Source organism: Podarcis muralis, chromosome 8, assembly GCF_964188315.1.
Source record: "Podarcis muralis chromosome 8, rPodMur119.hap1.1, whole genome shotgun sequence".
NCBI lineage: Eukaryota > Metazoa > Chordata > Lepidosauria > Squamata > Lacertidae > Podarcis > Podarcis muralis.
The window spans coordinates 34,273,463-34,291,299 of NC_135662.1; the positions used below are offsets into that span (position 1 = coordinate 34,273,463).

At 39.0% G+C, this 17,837-nt stretch overlaps 1 protein-coding gene across 2 annotated transcripts in view; it reads left to right on the forward strand.

Annotated features, from left to right (window-relative positions):
* ARFGEF1 (ARF guanine nucleotide exchange factor 1) overlaps positions 1-17,837 on the forward strand; it is a 71,773-nt gene that overhangs the window by 17,430 nt on the left and 36,506 nt on the right. For both annotated transcript variants that reach the window (XM_028736767.2, XM_028736768.2), the window contains exons 2-9: positions 5,110-5,140; positions 7,472-7,628; positions 8,313-8,459; positions 9,595-9,774; positions 10,097-10,373; positions 10,702-10,815; positions 12,506-12,681; positions 13,350-13,483. In XM_028736767.2, coding sequence (XP_028592600.2) covers positions 5,110-5,140; positions 7,472-7,628; positions 8,313-8,459; positions 9,595-9,774; positions 10,097-10,373; positions 10,702-10,815; positions 12,506-12,681; positions 13,350-13,483 — 1,216 coding nt within the window. The remainder of the gene's footprint in view (positions 1-5,109; positions 5,141-7,471; positions 7,629-8,312; positions 8,460-9,594; positions 9,775-10,096; positions 10,374-10,701; positions 10,816-12,505; positions 12,682-13,349; positions 13,484-17,837) is intronic.

Consider the following 17,837-nt stretch of genomic DNA (forward strand, 5'->3'; position numbering starts at 1 on the left):
TCACATGAAAAGGTGAAAAGTGTTCGAAACTCCCATTGTTCTACATGCATTTTGCAACAGGGAATTTCATTAGTGCAAGCAGTTTCTGATCTCTGGGTGCAGTGCTGCACCTAAGATTTCAGATTAAAACTGCAGAGTGGAAGGAAAGCGCACCTAGACATTCTGTTGTTGTGCCCATAACCTAGGTTTAAAGTGCCATTTAGCTCCTAGCTTTCATATCTCAGTTTCTAATACTGAAGGTGAAAGTGCATAATGCTATGTCAGATTACTGGAGTTAGTCAAAGTGAGTTTAGCCTGCATCTTTTTTATTCTACTTCACATTTAATTTGCAGCAACAGATTATTTTTGCAATTAAATGCTTCTATTTTCCGGAAATTAAACAGGAATAAGCAGTTTAGTAATCTGTACGATCTGACACCCCCCCCCCCAAATGTGGAATATAGAACAAACTAAAGCTAAATGAAGAGTTGGATTTAATGACCTAAGCCAAGTGTCTTCAAACTAGTATTGTATGCATTGTATGCATTTCCCCCCTCTTTCTTTGCTGAAATATGGGTTTGCCTTTGTGCTTGACATGCACTTTGGAGCACTTACCAGATGCCAAGGCAGAGCAAACCCCTGTCCCCATCCTGTGCTGTGTTGTTTGAAGGATTGTTTTGTACCTCCATTTCTCAGCTCTGAGTTTAAAACTGGAGTGAGGAACAAGATACTTTCTTCTAACCTCATGCTGTGTTTCAGATATGCACATCAGGGCCAAGATCCTACTCCTTGGAGGGAGATACTGGCAACAAAATTTGGGTTGACTAGCAAGCTCAGTCAAAGTTTGTTTATTCGTGATGAGGAACATGAGAGCATAAGAAAAGCCTTGCTGGATACAGTGGTACTTCTGGTTACAAACTTAATTCGTTCTGGAGGTCCGTTCTTAACATGAAACTGTTCTTAACCTGAGGCATGCTTTCACTAATGGGGCCTCCCGCTGCCGCCGCGCCACCGGAGCACGACTTCCGCTCGCATCCCGGGGCAAAGTTCTCAACCAGGAGCACCTATTTCCAGGTTAGCGGAGCTTGTTACCTGAAGCGTTCGTAAGGAGGACGGTACGTAACCTGAGGTTCCACTGTGAAGCCAAAGTTCCATTTAGTCCAGCATCCTGGTCTTGCCAGTGGGCAGCTAGATGCCTATTGGAAGTCCACAAGTAGGATCTGAGTGCAACAGTGCTGTCTCCATTTGTGATGCCAAGCAACTAGTATTCAGAGACATACTGCCTCAGATAAAACACAGTCATCATGACTAGTAGGCATTGATGACCTTGTCATCTTTGAATTTGTCTGGTATTATGAGGTAATATAATGTGTTCTTGTCAAATTTTCAAGGTATTTTCCAACCATAGAGTTGAAACATATAGAGTTGGATGGGACTACAAGGGTCGTCTAGCCCAACCCCCTGCAATGCTGGAATTATCACATGGTTGATTATCACATGGTTATGCTTTCTGGTTGATGTGTCACTGCCAAGTTTATGCCATGATGTGTCTGAGCACAGAGAATCCAGAAGTCTGCAGTAGTTCTGCAAGGTCTTCTTTGTTTTTTCAAACACACTGCCATTCATTCTCATTGATTCTGTTCAGTCTTCCTCACAATCAGATGAATGCCACTGTTAAGACTGGGGCTGGGATCTCTAGAATTCTGAATAAGTTTGGATTAAAATCAGGTATTTTGGAGTGTACTCATGCAGCCATTTCCACATTGATGTGAAGACAGTGTTGGCTCCATTAGAAGAGTTGAGCAATCCCTTTCTGGAAGACACTGAAGAGCCACTAGTTCACAAAGAATTTCACAATGCAAAAAACATGGTAAAGATAAACACATTTGACTGTGATGTTGGACTATTATAGTTAAGGAAGTTTTGGCAAATGAAATATTTTGACTAGCTGAAGAAATGGTCAGTTTGATCTCAAAGGACTGTACTTTTGGTTCTTGAACAATGGGGGGGGGGGGAGTTGCTTTCTTACAAAAAGAATGGAGTGCTACTTTGAAGTGTGACCTAAATCCATTTGAAGACTTGTTGCTAGTTGATTACTAGTTGCAAATGGGAGATCTTGAATACTTCTTCAGACAGAAAAAGCATAGCTGGTTGTCATCTGGTATGAAGTCTGGCCTAGCTTGTGTGCCTCTGTTTTTGCATAAACAGAAAAACATTTTTCCTGACATTAGTTGATTATTTTACCTTGGTCAGTGTATTCAATGTGGATAATGCTTAAAATTTCTTAAGTATGCTGGATTTAATTTCCTGTCAAATTATTTGATACCATGCAACACAAAGTCTATTTATATCAGTGTGTCTATTCTGAGTAAGGCATAGCTGAATATTACCACCCCATGTGAATAATAAAATGTAAGAGAAGAATTTCCCACAAGTGGGAAATACACTGTGGCACCCTTGCCCACAGCTGCCCACCAGCTGGTAGACCTTCTTGAGAACTGATGAAAATAACTGATCTGTTCAACTTCCTTGCAGAAATGATGATAAAACGTAGATGTGGCAAGCTGTTGATCAGCATGTATGAAGAGCTCATAATTTCTTTTCAAAATGACTGTTGCTGGATGTAAAGTGGGCTGTGGATGAATACTCCATTCTCCTATGAGTTGAGCTATGGCTTGAAATGGCACAGGCACACAAAATACTGTTCTCTTGGCTAGACAAGGGCAGAATATCAGGCTTCTAGTATCTATACCAAGGTGGCTAATCCGGAGGCTAAATGGCACCTGCCGATTGCAGGGGCCACTGCTATAGACTACTATTCTCTTCCGTTCATTCTCAGAGAAAGTTCTAATGCTGGGGTGCTCATAGTCCTAAGTAGCTTGCTAGGCTAGAGTCCCTGCAATCTGTACAGGAGTTCCAGTTAACAAGCTCTGATACGGCTGACTTTTTAAACTACGTTTGACTGTAGTTTTGAAAGGATTTATTCTGTGTCAAATTCATTTACATCACTGTCATCATTTCCATCAGGTGAACCAGGCCATAAAGTATGATTGGTTTTTGTGATGGAAGCTTATTAAAGATCTAAGAAATTTGACATTTAATTGAAGAACAAATCTGGGCTTTGTCTTATTGTGTTCTCCGTCTGCATTCCCTTGGCAGTTAATCATGTAATGCTCCTGAGCATGAAATTAACAGTAAAAACGACATAGCTGATGTTCCATCTTTGGAAATGGAGGGAATTCTGAAAGTAAATTCTGAAACTTGGAATATTTTTAGAGTAGAGGATCTTTGTGCTTTGAAAATTGCATTTTAAAATGGTTTATGTAAACCATACTACTACTAGAATTTTGGGCTGTCTGTGTACAAAGAGGACTGAATCTCTAGGGTTCTTTAAAAACAAAAGGGTTGATTTGTTAGGAGGTTTAATCCAGAGATTTCCCACGAGCAGAATTCTGCTCGTGGAATGTCCTGCAGGAGAAAGTGGTAATATTTGCTGAACTCTCCTACCCCCATGCCCTCTGAAAGGTTTTTTAGATGGTTATTGGGCCTTCTGGAACAGAAGGCATGGCGAATTGGGGTTCTACAGAGGGAAGAAAAAATCAGCTAAAAATTCTCAGCCCCTTCCTTGAGTGGGAGCCTTAGCAGGATCAGAGCACTTTTCATAAACAGAAAGGGCATGTCTGGATCCAACCCACAGGAAGGATTATTTGCAAATTTTGCATTTGAGCAGATAAAGCAGTGGTGTCCAAACTTTTTTCAAGGAGGGCCAGATTTGATTAAGTGAAGGGCTCTGAGGGCTGACCAAAGAGCCAACCAAAGTTGTTGACCTTTGCAGGAAATAAACTGCTACAGGGGCAGGATTAAACCAACCAGCAGGCCGGATTAGGCCCCCACAACGGATTTTGGACATGCCTGAGATAAAGCATAACTTATTTGGCATAAAACAGGAGTGAGGAAGCTTTCTCAAATAGAGTGGTTGCGTTCTCACCTGGGCAGCCTTCCAGGGACTGCTTGCCATTGATGGGCAGGGCCAGAAATAAAATGAGCGCAGGACCGAAAGTGAATTTTACCAATGTACAGCAGGCTAATTTCTGCACACACTCACCACTATCCGTCCTTCATCCAGACAACCATCAGGCGTTACCCGAGGCTCAAGGACACATACCAGCCAGGCGAAAACACTCAGTGGTATGAAATAGGTCTGGTGAGAGGAGTGGCCTGGGGAAAATCCCAAGGGCAAGATAGAAAAGAGGTCTGAAGAGCTGCAGTTTTCCCCAGGCCTGAAGTATATATATTTATAAAAGTATATATTTATAAACAAATTACAAGAAAAATAGAAATATTTGGCAATTTGAACAGCTATTTTGGTGGCACGTTTGGGGGAGTTTTCTATTATAATCTAGGAAGTTTACATAAAATTCAGTTATAATTCCAAAGAAATTGGCAATAAACCGATGTTCATGCCTGTTATGAATAAATGTTCTATTGTGAATATATTTTCTAGCTAGCCTGTTGTGAATAGATTAAAATTACTTCAAACTTCCCAGTATAATGTCTGCTTATGGCAATGGTGAGATCTGTATAGGGTGTGTTTATACACATGTGTGTCGCTATTTGTCCAGAATCTTCAGTAATGTTGTTGTGTAGTGCAGTATAAATTACATAATTTCCGACTGGAAAACAGTTGTGCCTGGAGGGTTGGGAGAGAAGTCTTGCCTACTTATTCACCTTCTGAACAAGATTTCTTAAGGATTTTTTTCTTTCAAAAGCACATAATACAAATTGTTTTACATCTTGTCCATGAATGTTTATGGGTTTTCAGGGTTCAGTCTACATTTGATGCTTGCTTGTAAGCAGGAAGACATTCTTTTTCAGTTTATCTTGAGACATATTCATAATTTAATTTTAAATTGTGATTGAAGTGGGCTGAATCATACTGTGGTATATGCATGTGTGTATATAGTAATGTAATCCTAATGTGTTCTTTGGCAGTTGAGCAGCACTGGAAATGTAGAACGATATTTATAAATGTTTATAAATTTTAGTTTAATGTAATTTAATGTTAGTTTATTTATGTTAGTGTTGCTGTAATGTTTGTAAAACAGGTTTTTATTTCCTTTTTTTCTCCAGAGGAAATAAAAGCAGAAACTGGAAAACAAAGGTACTTTTTTCTTTATTAATCATGATTAATTGCTCTGAAAATACATTTAGCATCATTTGTACAGAGATGAAGTCAGTTGTCATTGTACCATTTTTTGGGGGGGAGTTTTATGAACTATAGTGGGACCTTGGTTTACGAACTTAATCCGTTCCGGAAGTCCGTTCTTAAACCGAAACTGTTCTTAAACCGAGGTGCGCTTTCCCTAATGAGGCCTCCTGCCGTCGGTGCCTTTCCACCGTTCGGATCCCGTTCTTAGACAGAGATAAAATTCTCAAACCAGGAGACTATTTCTGGTTTAGCGGAGTTTGTAAACCAAATCGTTCTTAAACTGGACTGTTCTTAAACCGAGGTACCACTGTATATGTTTTGTCACTAAGTTACCATGCCTAGAGTGTATGACGTTCACTGCATACTTGCTGTAACTTGAAGAAATTAAAAACTTTTACTTGTAGCGTACAAATTAATTTTTAGAGCACTTTCTTGCTAATCACTCTGACTTCAGTTTACACTTGGAAAACGTGTAAAGTATGTCAGCATGTTGTTAAGAATAATTAAGAGTATTAGCATCCTTTGTGAGAAACAGGTTTTTCATGCTTTGTTAGACATTTCATGTCTTCAGAACAGTTTTGAGATGGAAAACTTGGTCTCATCACATTTGTCCTTCTGACACAGGACCTCCCTATAGGCACCCAGTATGAAGGGAACATTGTAGCTCTTTCAAATTTTAAAAAGCAAGCAAGCCCTAAACAAAATTGTTACTTTTCAGATGGAGATTGGATTAAAACTTTAATTGCAAGTCTATAAAACAGTCTTCCCAATCCCCTGCAAATGAAACATGGTAAAGGAGCACATATAAAGGGAAACGGCAAAGAACTAAAAAGATACTCATGTCACAAGGTTCTAAAGCATGAAGGTACAAAATGAAATCCTTACCCAAATGTTAACAAGCATAGCAATTAAGGAAACAATTTTTAAATCGCAAAGTAACATTCGATATAAACACACAGGATGTATAAACTGAACCAAAATGCCTCCTAGCAGTGGTCCAGAGGCAGTATATAATGATGATCTAACAGGCATAACAGTGAAATAATGTAGTTAGAAAACTAAGCTGGATACGTTCCAACCCATATAGGTATTCCTTACTGTAAAATGACAGCAGTGTTAATATATAGCCTCTCTTTCCAAGCTTGTTAAAGAACAGTATGTACAGGAACAGAGTGAAGACACATGCTATAGCAGTATTTACAATACCACTAATGCCATGGTATTTGTAAATACCATGTCACAAGTCTGATTATTGGTTACCATAGAAAGGAACTACACTCCTACTAATATTGAAAAAAGTGCTTCAAATCCAGAAATTGAAGTTGTTAATGAGGGAGTGGGGTGCCACCTTAATACGGAATTGATAAATTTCACCCAAAAATTGTAGAAAAAGCATGAAAGCTTACATCCAGCGTCATGTGAACTTCTCCTTCCTTTCTTCCCCCCCCCCCCCCAAATGTGCTCCAGAGGGTTGGGAAACCCCCACAGTGCATTTAGAGAATCATGGGGTTTATAGGAGAGAGGGGAAGTCTCATTGCACAATTAAGTGGATGGATATCCTAAGTTAGGTACTGAAATAGTCTTGCAATATATATGTTTGTTCTTAGGAGGGATGCAAAAGCCTTCCATCAATAAAAGATAGTTGGATTTTGTATGCAAAATCCAACCTTACCTGTCATGAAATCATTACTTAAATACTGAAAAGCGGTTAGTCCTAATTTACTGGAGGGCAAACATCATTGTCTCGGATCATGATCAAATGAATTGGAAAAAACCAACTGGATGCTGTTACATGTTCCTGCACAAGTAAATGATGGTACACATCTTTTTAAATCCTAGCTCTTAAGAAACATCAGTTTATATGTAAACCTTTACTTTATCCATATTGAGGTGCCTGTTATTCATATGGAGGACAAAACCTGTTCCATATCTAAACAAACATGCACAAAATCTATTTCACATCCAAGCCAGCATGCACAACCAGCCAATCTGTTAGCTGACTCTAACTAATACATATTTTCTTTGAAAGCCTGCTAAAATCCATAACTTGTTGCTGTGTTCATTGCAAATTGTTACATTTGTCTTGACTTCATAGCAGACTGTTGCTAATTTCTGTCTTTATTTTGGTTCAGTTTTAATTGGTAAGATGAATTTTTGACTGTTAAAAGAGAAAAACTGAACATACATCAAATATGTGGTGGTCAACTGTAGATGTGTCTATGTTCATATTAAATTGTTTTGCTGTTAACTCAACTGCCATTCTAATTGGATCTTTCTATTCAGTCCTCCTCATGGAGAAGCAAAGGCTGGTTCAAGCACTCTTCCACCTGTGAAATCAAAAACAAGCTTTATTGAGGCAGACAAGTACTTCTTACCTTTTGAATTGGCATGCCAATCCAAGTGTCCAAGAATTGTTAGTACGTCATTGGATTGTTTGCAGGTCTGTATTGAATTATATGCCATTAACTTTTTTCTTAAATTTGTGGTTTCCTTTTATAAAGGAAGGAAATATAGTTGTTTCCCTAGATTATATTTTTAATTGCTAACACAGTGCAACTAGTGAGGTTTAAGTTGTTTCATAAAATTTCAGCATAGAGAAATTGTTATTGCCTTCCTAAGAATCTTTATTAGGAGACAGTTGGACTGCTCACTAGCCTGGTTCAGATGTCATGGTTAATCTATTGTTTGGTCGTGGGGAATGTGCTACAGACGTCTTGTGTTTCCTCCTTCCTTTACACACCAATGTGCTTCCCTACTTCTTTGTTTGTGCCAACAGTAGTTTTTCTACTATGTTTTAATAAAACTGAAATAATGAACCGACTTCAAACTAGAGTTTCTGGTTGTCATTTGGAGACAAACTATATGCAGTGGTAACCATTACTTGCCCTAGTTGAAATGCCACAGTTAAAGACAGTCACTGTAAACTGCACTGGTGATGGAGTGCACCACTGTCTTGCTAGTTCCCGCTTGGATCTGTTTTCCCTCTCATCTCAAGTGTATCCCAGGATTTTAAGAAATCTAATACTCTGCAATGTTACTGTCAATGAGAATTAACCTGCATGTTACAAAATATAATAATGCGTTAAGCTGGATTGTTCAGTTGTACTTTTGCTTTACTCCCCAGAAACTTATAGCTTATGGACATTTAACTGGCAGTGCTCCAGATAGTACAGCGCCTGGGAAAAAATTGATTGATAGAATTATTGAAACAATATGTGGCTGCTTTCAAGGTCCTCAGACAGACGAGGGGGTTCAGCTACAAATTATAAAGGTAATCTGATGTCAACTGATCATTAGCTCTCATTAGAGTTTGCTGTTGAAATGAGTTCTATGCCCAAGACAGTGACCTGCAATTCAAGCATGTTGAACAAGAGCTGAAGCTGAAAACATGTAATAGTTTGTTTAATCAGTTAGTACCTTAATTGAACAAGAATATTCATTCAATGTTGCTTATCAGTTTCACAAAAACATTTTACAGTTAACAGAAATAGAATTGCTTTTTCAGGGCCCTATCTAATAGGTTTGGACCCGCAGAAAGGTGATTGGAATTGACAGCTACAACTAAGCAGTCATTTGGCTGGAATATGAGAGAATTAATTCCATGAATCCTTTTAAACCCTCCCCTCTCATCATGTAGTTGCTGTAATTAAAATTTATAGCACTTATATGTTTAGAGTGAGGAACATCACACATAGACTGTAAAGACCTTTATAAAGTTGGTAGTGGGTATTTGGGATTTACTGTGGAACTAATCTGTGCTCAGGAGCCAGGTGTCATCAGGAAGAAGGCTTGTTGACTGGAACCTTTCATTCCACATAGTAGCCTCTTTGAAATGAGTGCTAAAAGTGGGTTAGTAAATAAGAATTATTCTTGAACAATTTATGTCTGAAATGCACATTGAGTAGTTATGCAATGTTGAGTTGGAGGTTCGTTGCCTTGATTTACAAACTGAATTTTCCTTCCTTGTTCTGGGCATGGATTTTTCCAGTTTGCCTGAAACATTCAATTTAACATTTCAGGCACTCAGTTCTTCCATTAACTAGGTACATTGTCCTTATTCAATGGAAAGACAGAGATAAATGTTTAATGAATAAGATCATTAAATGCACAATCACACCATTGCTTAATTGCAGCAGTAAGGAGAAAATGATATGTGCGTGCTTCCTTGTGTACAAAGGTCCTATTTAAATGGTTATAGGCGCCATTGGCATAAGATCCATCTTCTTTAAATGCACTTAGCATGTGTGTCCTGGTCTTCATATATATGATGATGGTATGGCAGCAGTGTGGATTTGCTACTGTATCTTAAAACTGCACACTCAAAAAGCAGGGTACACATTAAGCATGTTTAAATGAGGTGAGAGCCTCAGTATTTTCAATTGCTAACTTTATTTTTATTTTTTTAGGCTCTACTCACAGCAGTAACTTCTCAGCACATAGAGATTCACGAAGGGACAGTGCTGCAAGCTGTAAGAACATGTTACAATATCTATCTTGCAAGCAAAAATCTCATAAATCAAACCACAGCCAAGGCTACTCTCACACAAATGCTGAATGTTATATTTGCACGTATGGAAAACCAAGCAGTAAGTATGTTTGCATTTCAAATTGATATTGATTTCAAATGCATATTTAAATTCTAGTATTCCTGTGCAACACTTGGATTGATTTGCCAGCTGTGTCCACGTTGTTTAATTTGAAATAATAGTCCAGTGAAAGACACACAATTTAGCTTGTACGAATTTCATGTATAGAATACAACTGAAGACCAGAAAAATTGAAAGAAGCCCTGAATTGTGTATCTTTTAATTTATGGATATTAACGTTTCATACTATCTGGTGTGTAGAGGAGCAGGCATGGCTGTTCTGATAGAAGAGATTTTCTTTAATTATTTATTTATTTCATAGCTTCAAGAAGCCAAGCAAATGGAGAAAGAGAGACATCGGCAGCAGCACCATCTACAGCAGTCACCCTTAAGCCATCATGAGCCTGAATCACCTCAATTGAGACATATTTCAGAGCAGACTATTGATCAGCTCTCCCAGGACCATGAAGGGGACTTGGACCATCATGCAAATGATGTGGACAAAAGCCTTCAAGAAGACACAGAAGCAGAAAATGGATCTGATATTTTCAGTGCAGAAAATGAGCAGACTGAAGCTGACCAAGCAACAGCAGCAGAAAGTAATAATGGGTGTCTTTGTCTTGTCATAGTGGGGTGAAAGAGGGTATGAAGTCTTGAGAAATAATTACTACTTTTTCATTTAGCTAAAGTAACATGTAGATTGCTATCAGGTGGTGTTATAAGGTTTATTGATTCTTTACAAAGCTATGCTGTAGTCACAGTTGACATTCTACTTGTTTTCTAGTTAATTGCTATTAGCTCAGATTAAATAAATGCAATGAATAACTCACTTCTGTTTAAGAGCTATTTCTTTATAAAGTAATAAAACTGACTCAAATGGAATCCTGATATATTTTGAGTAATATATTTTCTGTTTTTATTTTGTAGCTCTGTCCAAAAATGATACAGGGCCATATGATGGAGAAAGCAATCAATATGAAGAAACGGCACAGGATATTGTACAAAGTATAGTCCAAGAAATGGTGAACATAGTAGTAGGAGGTACTATACTTACCTTTAAAGTGTATTGCTGAATTGAGAAGGGACTTGCAGGAACTTAGTAGAAGGAAGTAGTGGTAAAATTCCTTTGTGTGTAGGGCAAGAAGTTGGGCTTTAAGTAAAATGATAATGTAGACTTGACCTTCACTTAAAATGTTGTGCATTACTGAGGTCTAGTTCATATGTAAACAGTATCAGTCTTATTATGATCTATCAGAATGAGAACAAGTGGTGTACCTGTGCATGCTCTCCTGTTTCTCATACTCTAGTTGGTTTCACATGTAACACTACAGCAAACCAGCGCAAATGACGAATCGATAAGAGATTGCAGCTGTTTTGCTTCTCCTCGCTTGTTCTGCCTTTGTGCTGTGCTAAATAATGTATTGTCCATTCCCAGTCTCATGGATTTGCTTTCTCCAGACAAACCATGAAATGTAACCAATATTTTATAGCTTGTGGTTTGGTAGGGCTGCGCTGTAAGCCTTGGTACAGACAACACTTTAAGCCAAACCATGACTTAGCACAGTGCAGCAGCAAAATGACCATGGAGGAATAAAACGACCCTGATCTCCTCTCCAGGAGCCCACACATTTGCTCATTCATGTTAAACTATGGTTTGACTTAACTTTATGTGTGAACCAGGACACTGTAGTAGAATACTTTCAAGGTTGTTTAAATAACAGTTTCCTATTACATACAAACTGGAAAACTATGGTTTAATCTCTCTTTACAAATCAGGATATGAAATCTGGTTTAATAAAACCATGGTTTCTTACATTGAGATCATTACGTTTGAATTGAGCCTGAGAGATTTTGTCTTGCGGCTAATTATATCTTCCAGTCATTGTTGGTTCCTTAAACCTCTCTGTTATAGGACTTTGGCTTATTAAAGAAATATAATCAGTGGAAATTGAAGAGTTAAATGACACTTTAATTTAGTCATATCTCAGTTGTTTCTACAGCATCACCTGTTTTTAGCTATACTAGTGCTCATATTAGTAAGGCAAGCAGAAAAATGTTTTGGGGCAGTTGTGTTTCTGTTAAAGGGAAATTTCAAGTGATACTTAAGCTAATGAGTTGACCTAGTTTGAGTTATCAGGATTTGACAACTTATTTCTATATTTTTTCACTCCTCCTGTGTGAGCTCTTCACAGCAGGTTTTCTTTCTCTCCAGAAAACCTAATGAGATGTTTATTAGTTGTGACACTTTATTAAAATGTTTGATCAGAGCTGAGAAAATGCTATAAATTTTGGGGTTCTGGCCCTGTTTAGTGATCATAACAAATAATGTATGTGTTACGGTCATAATTCAATAGACTAATATTATAAAACCCACATTAGCTCTAGGTAGCTCATTAAGCTAGTTTCCTGTAGTTACTGTCAGCAAAGCTGAACATTTGTTTTAATTCTTAGGTGCTAACATTAAACTCTTGATAGTTCTTTGTCCTGGTGAACATGATACTTTCTCAGCCAGGTGTTTTAATGTTGAAAATGTAATGTCTTTCTGACACTGATTTTATATAGTAGTATGGAACCAAGGCTATCTGTTGTCAGGCTGAAAATCTTCTGGTCTTGTATTTGACAATGTACATTAAAGACTTGACATTTTATTCTGCCAATAATATTAATACACCATATTATCAATTCCTTTTAAATATCATGTTTTTTATTACATGGTTCTTTTATCCTGTAGATGTAGGACAAAGAACTGCTGAAAAGGTTATGATTGATGGACCAATGGGGACTTCAGAAGATGGAAGTGACAGTGAAAACATCCAGGCAAATGGAATTCCAGGGACACCTATTTCTGTTGTTTATACACCATCTTTACCTGATGACAGGTTATCAGTCTCTTCCAATGACACTCAGGTATAGGCATGTTTGCTTAGTCTTAAACCCAGTACACCTTTTGAATATAATTATATCAGATTACAATTTAAATAGGGGGCCTTTTACAGAACATTGAAATGGTAAATGCTGTGTAAAGAGAGCTTGCAAAATTCTGTAATACAGATACTTTATGGCAAAGATTATTACTATGTCCTAGGCCAAGATTATGTGTGATATTGCAGTCAAATAAAATGCAGGAATAACCTTTGACTCTTGGATTTACAAGAGCATGAATATGATAGCTTTCATTTTTATAGTAATTTCAGTTGTATCAATTGGTAGCTAATCAATTTTTGTTTAAATTCACTCAAAGTCACTTCTGAGCTCTTTGAGTTTCTAAGAGTACATAACACAAAGGCTGATTTCTGATTTGCTGACTATAATTTTCCAGGTGCCAAAATGGTATATATCTGATCACTATCATTGAAGAATGTGGTGTAAATTGACTTTTTGAACCAATTCGCTTCTAAAATGTTAGGCTTGTGATTTTTGAGCATGATTGCTGGCTTTGAAAACTACAGTAATAACTGCTGCGTTATTTGCTAGCAAATATTTTATCATATGCTTCTATCCCCAAGCTTGGTTTTTACTCCATACACTCCTGCTTAATGCTAAATGGCTTATTAAAAACATGTTAATTTCTTTAGGAATCTGGAAATTCTTCAGGACCTACCCCTGGTGCTAAATTTTCCCACATCTTGCAAAAGGATGCCTTCCTAGTATTCAGGTCACTGTGTAAACTCTCTATGAAGCCTCTGTCTGATGGTCCACCTGATCCAAAGTAAGTTGAGATTCTTCTGCTATGAAATACTTAGATGATGTATATGCATCCGTAGCTGCACTTTTTCCTCCTGATGCACTTATCATGTGATGCAGTATCTAACACAAGATATTTAACAGTATCACTATCATTGAATCATAGAAAGCACATCTCGAATACGGTGCAACTTAATCAATGGAAATAAATGAAGCTTCTGGATAAATTATATTTGGAAACTTTGGGGTTTGGAAGTTCTGTTCCATGCACATGAAGTCCTCTCTGCAGTCAATTGGGTTTTATGAGGGACTTGAATTGAGAGTAACTAAAAGTATCTTCATTTGGGCTACCAATCTTGTCTTCATGATTATGTTCCTTGTACCTCAGAATAGATACTCCTGGGTAAACCCTTGTTTGAGAATAATAGAAGATGACAATTATTTAGATGACAAGCAGTTTTTCAGATGATACATTAATCACTAGTGCTAACATATAAAACGGAAATGGTGGTTTAAGAAATAATTGTTTTGGATTAGACCCAAAGAGGTGGGTTGAATCCTAGCATGTCCTTCCTGTCATGGAACAGCCCCACAGGAGCCAGTCCTTCTCCTTTCGATCCAACACCCTGAATTATATGTTTATATAATTTATAGGCAGCCCAAATGGGCTGACTTCCATGGTATGGGAAAATGTATTGGCATATATTTGGTACAAACTTAAAGTATATATGAAGTCCTTAAATTGATTTTGGCAATTTAATGGAAGTTTAAAGTATTTACACTGCAGGATATCACATGCAACATAACACTTCCATATTGGCATGTTAGTACTTAAGTGAGCTAAAAGGACACTGTACAAGTCTTTTTCAAATTTTATTTTAGACCAGCAATGTATAGAAATATTCCAGTATATATCCAATTTGATTTTCAGCTTTTCTCTGGCCTGTTAGGAATGCTTGCAAGCAACTTTTTTTCAGATTGTATGCTAAATTGCAATGTTTTGTGCAGTACACCTTTATTTTACCAGTCTCAGTTCCAGGTCAGCAGGATGTGTTGATGATTGAAGGCAAGCAGCAACCTTTTGAGAGTTGGCTAGTTCACCAACACAGGAGCCAGATATATGGAGAAACGTGACTCAAAGAAGTAGGAGGCCCAGGGTTCGCTCTGATTGTTTAGAAATACGCAATCGCTTTGAGGTCCTTTCCCCTAGCATGGAAAACGAAGAGCAGACTCCATTTGAGGATCTCTCCCTCATTACAGTCGATCAGGTATATGAAGACGAGGAGCAAAGGCAGTCCTCTGGGAATGTCCAGGCGACCTTGGAACCGACAGCTCACAGAAGAACCCCGACCAGACCTAAGAGGAGGCGTGTAGTGGTGATAGGGGATTCCCTACTGAGGGGAACAGAAGCAGTGATCTGTGGGCCTGACAAGATGTCTCGGGAAGTGTGCTGTCTCCCCGGGGCTAAGATCCAAGATGTAACTGAACGACTGCAAGGAATCATAAAACCCACTGACAAATACCCCTTCCTCTTGGTTCATGTGGGAACCAATGACACTGCAAGCAATAGCCTCCAGAAGATCAAGAGAGATTACGAGGCTCTGGGCAGGAAATTGAAGCAATTAAATGCACAAATTGTCATCTCATCTGTCCTCCCAGTTGAACGACGTGGCCCAGGGAGAGAGGGGAAAATAGTGGAAGTGAACAACTGGCTTCGCAAATGGTGCAAACAGGAACGGTTTGGATTCTTAGATCACGGAATGCAGTTTCTTGAAGATGGACTTCTGGCAAGCGATGGGCTGCACCTCACAACGGTTGGGAGGAATGTTTTTGCAAAAAATCTCAGAAACCTCATCAGGAGGGCTTTAAACTGACTAATGTGGGGGAGGGAGACAGTGCTCCTGAAGGTAGGAGTCTATCAATTGATGAAGATGATCATCCAAATGTCATAGACCGAATGGAGCAAAGAGCATGCAGACCTAGTGGTAGGAGGAGAAAATCCTTAAATAAGAGACACGGGGGAATGATTAATGGACTTCAATGTCTGTACACTAATGCACAAAGCATGGGAAATAAACAAGATGAGCTTGAGCTCCTGGTACAGCAAACTAAATATGACATAATAGGAATCACTGAAACCTGGTGGGATAAATCCCACGATTGGAATGTAATAATGGAGGGATACAATCTATTTCAAAGAAACAGACCAGACAAGAAAGGAGGAGGAGTGGCGTTATATGTCAGGGATGTGTATACCTGTGAAGAGATCCAAGATTTAGAACCTCAAAGCCAAAGTGAGAGCATTTGGGTCAAAATTAAGGGAGAGAAGAATAACAGTGACCTCATTGTGGGAGTTTACTATAGATCCCCAAGCCAAACGGAGGACATAGATGATGCCTTCCTGGAACAGATGGCCAAGCATGCAAAAGGAAGGGAGATAGTAGTAATGGGGGACTTCAATTACCCGGATATTTGTTGGATGTCAAACTCAGCCAAGAGCATAAGGTCAAACAGATTCCTCACTGGCCTTGCAGACAACTTCATTGTCCAGAAAGTGGGAGAAGCAACAAGAGGAACAGCCATTTTAGATCTGGTCCTAACCAATGTTGATGACCTGGTTAGTGGGGTAGAAGTGGAAGGATCATTAGGCGCGAGTGATCATGCTCTTCTGAAGTTTACTATACAGCGGAAAGGAGCAGCCAAGCATACTAGGACTCAATTTCTCGACTTTAAGAAAGCCGACTTCATAAAGCTTAGGGAAGTGCTGGGTGAGATCCCATGGACAGTAATACTAAAAGGAAAGGGAGTTCAAGATGGCTGGGAGTTTGTTAAGAGGGAGATAGTAAAAGCACAACTTCAGGCAATACCAATGAGACGGAAACATGGAAGGTGCCTAAAGAAGCCAGGGTGGCTATCTAAAGAACTTTTAACTGTGTTAAGATTAAAAAAGGATGTGTACAAAAAATGGAAAAGGGGGGAAACCACCAAAGAGGAATTCAAACAAATAGCCAGCACATGTAGACACAAAGTCAGAAAAGCTAAAGCACAAAATGAACTCAGGCTTGCTAGAGAGGTTAAAAGCAACAAAAAAGGCTTTTATGGGTATGTTCGTAGCAAAAGGAAGAACAAAGAAACCGTGGGGTCACTCAGAGGAGAAGATGGTGAAATGCAAACAGGGGACACAGAAAGGGCTGAACTCCTCAATGCCTTCTTTGCCTCAGTCTTCTCCGATAAAGAAAACAATGCCCGACCTGAAGAATTTGGAGCAAATGATTCAGCAGAGGAAACACAGCCCAGAATAACTAAGGAGATAGTACAAGAATACTTGGCTAGTCTAGATGTATTCAAGTCTCCAGGGCCAGATGAACTGCATCCAAGAGTATTAAAAGAACTGGCAGATGTGATTTCAGAACCACTGGCAGTCATCTTTGAGAATTCCTGGAGAACAGGCGAAGTCCCGGCAGACTGGAGGAGGGCAAATGTTGTCCCTATTTTCAAAAAGGGGAAAAGAGAGGACCCAAATAATTACCGCCCAGTCAGTCTGACATCAATACCAGGGAAGATTCTGGAGCAGATCATTAAGCAAACAGTCTGTGAGCACCTAGAAAGGAATGCTGTGATCACCAATAGTCAGCATGGATTTCTGAAAAATAAGTCATGTCAGACTAACCTGATCTCGTTTTTTGACAGAATTACAAGCCTGGTAGATGAAGGGAACGCAGTGGATGTAGTCTACCTTGATTTCAGCAAGGCATTTGACAAGGTGCCCCATGATATTCTTGTAAAGAAGCTGGTAAAATGCGGTCTTGACTATGCTACCACTCAGTGGATTTGTAACTGGCTAACTGACCGAACCCAAAGGGTGCTCATCAATGGTTCCTCTTCATCCTGGAGAAGAGTGACTAGTGGGGTGCCACAGGGTTCTGTCCTGGGCCCGGTCTTATTCAACATCTTTATCAACGACTTGGATGATGGACTCAAGGGCATCCTGATCAAATTTGCAGATGAGACCAAACTGGGAGGGGTGGCTAACACCCCAGAGGACAGGATCACACTTCAAAACGACCTTGACAGATTAGAGAACTGGGCCAAAACAAACAAGATGAATTTTAACAGGGAGAAATGTAAAGTATTGCACTTGGGCAAAAAAAATGAGAGGCACAAATACAAGATGGGTGACACCTGGCTTGAGAGCAGTACATGTGAAAAGGATCTAGGAGTCTTGGTTGACCACAAACTTGACATGAGCCAACAGTGTGACGCGGCAGCTAAAAAAGCCAATGCAATTCTGGGCCTCATCAATAGGAGTATAGCATCTAGATCAAGGGAAGTAATAGTGCCACTGTATTCTGCTCTGGTCAGACCTCACCTGGAGTACT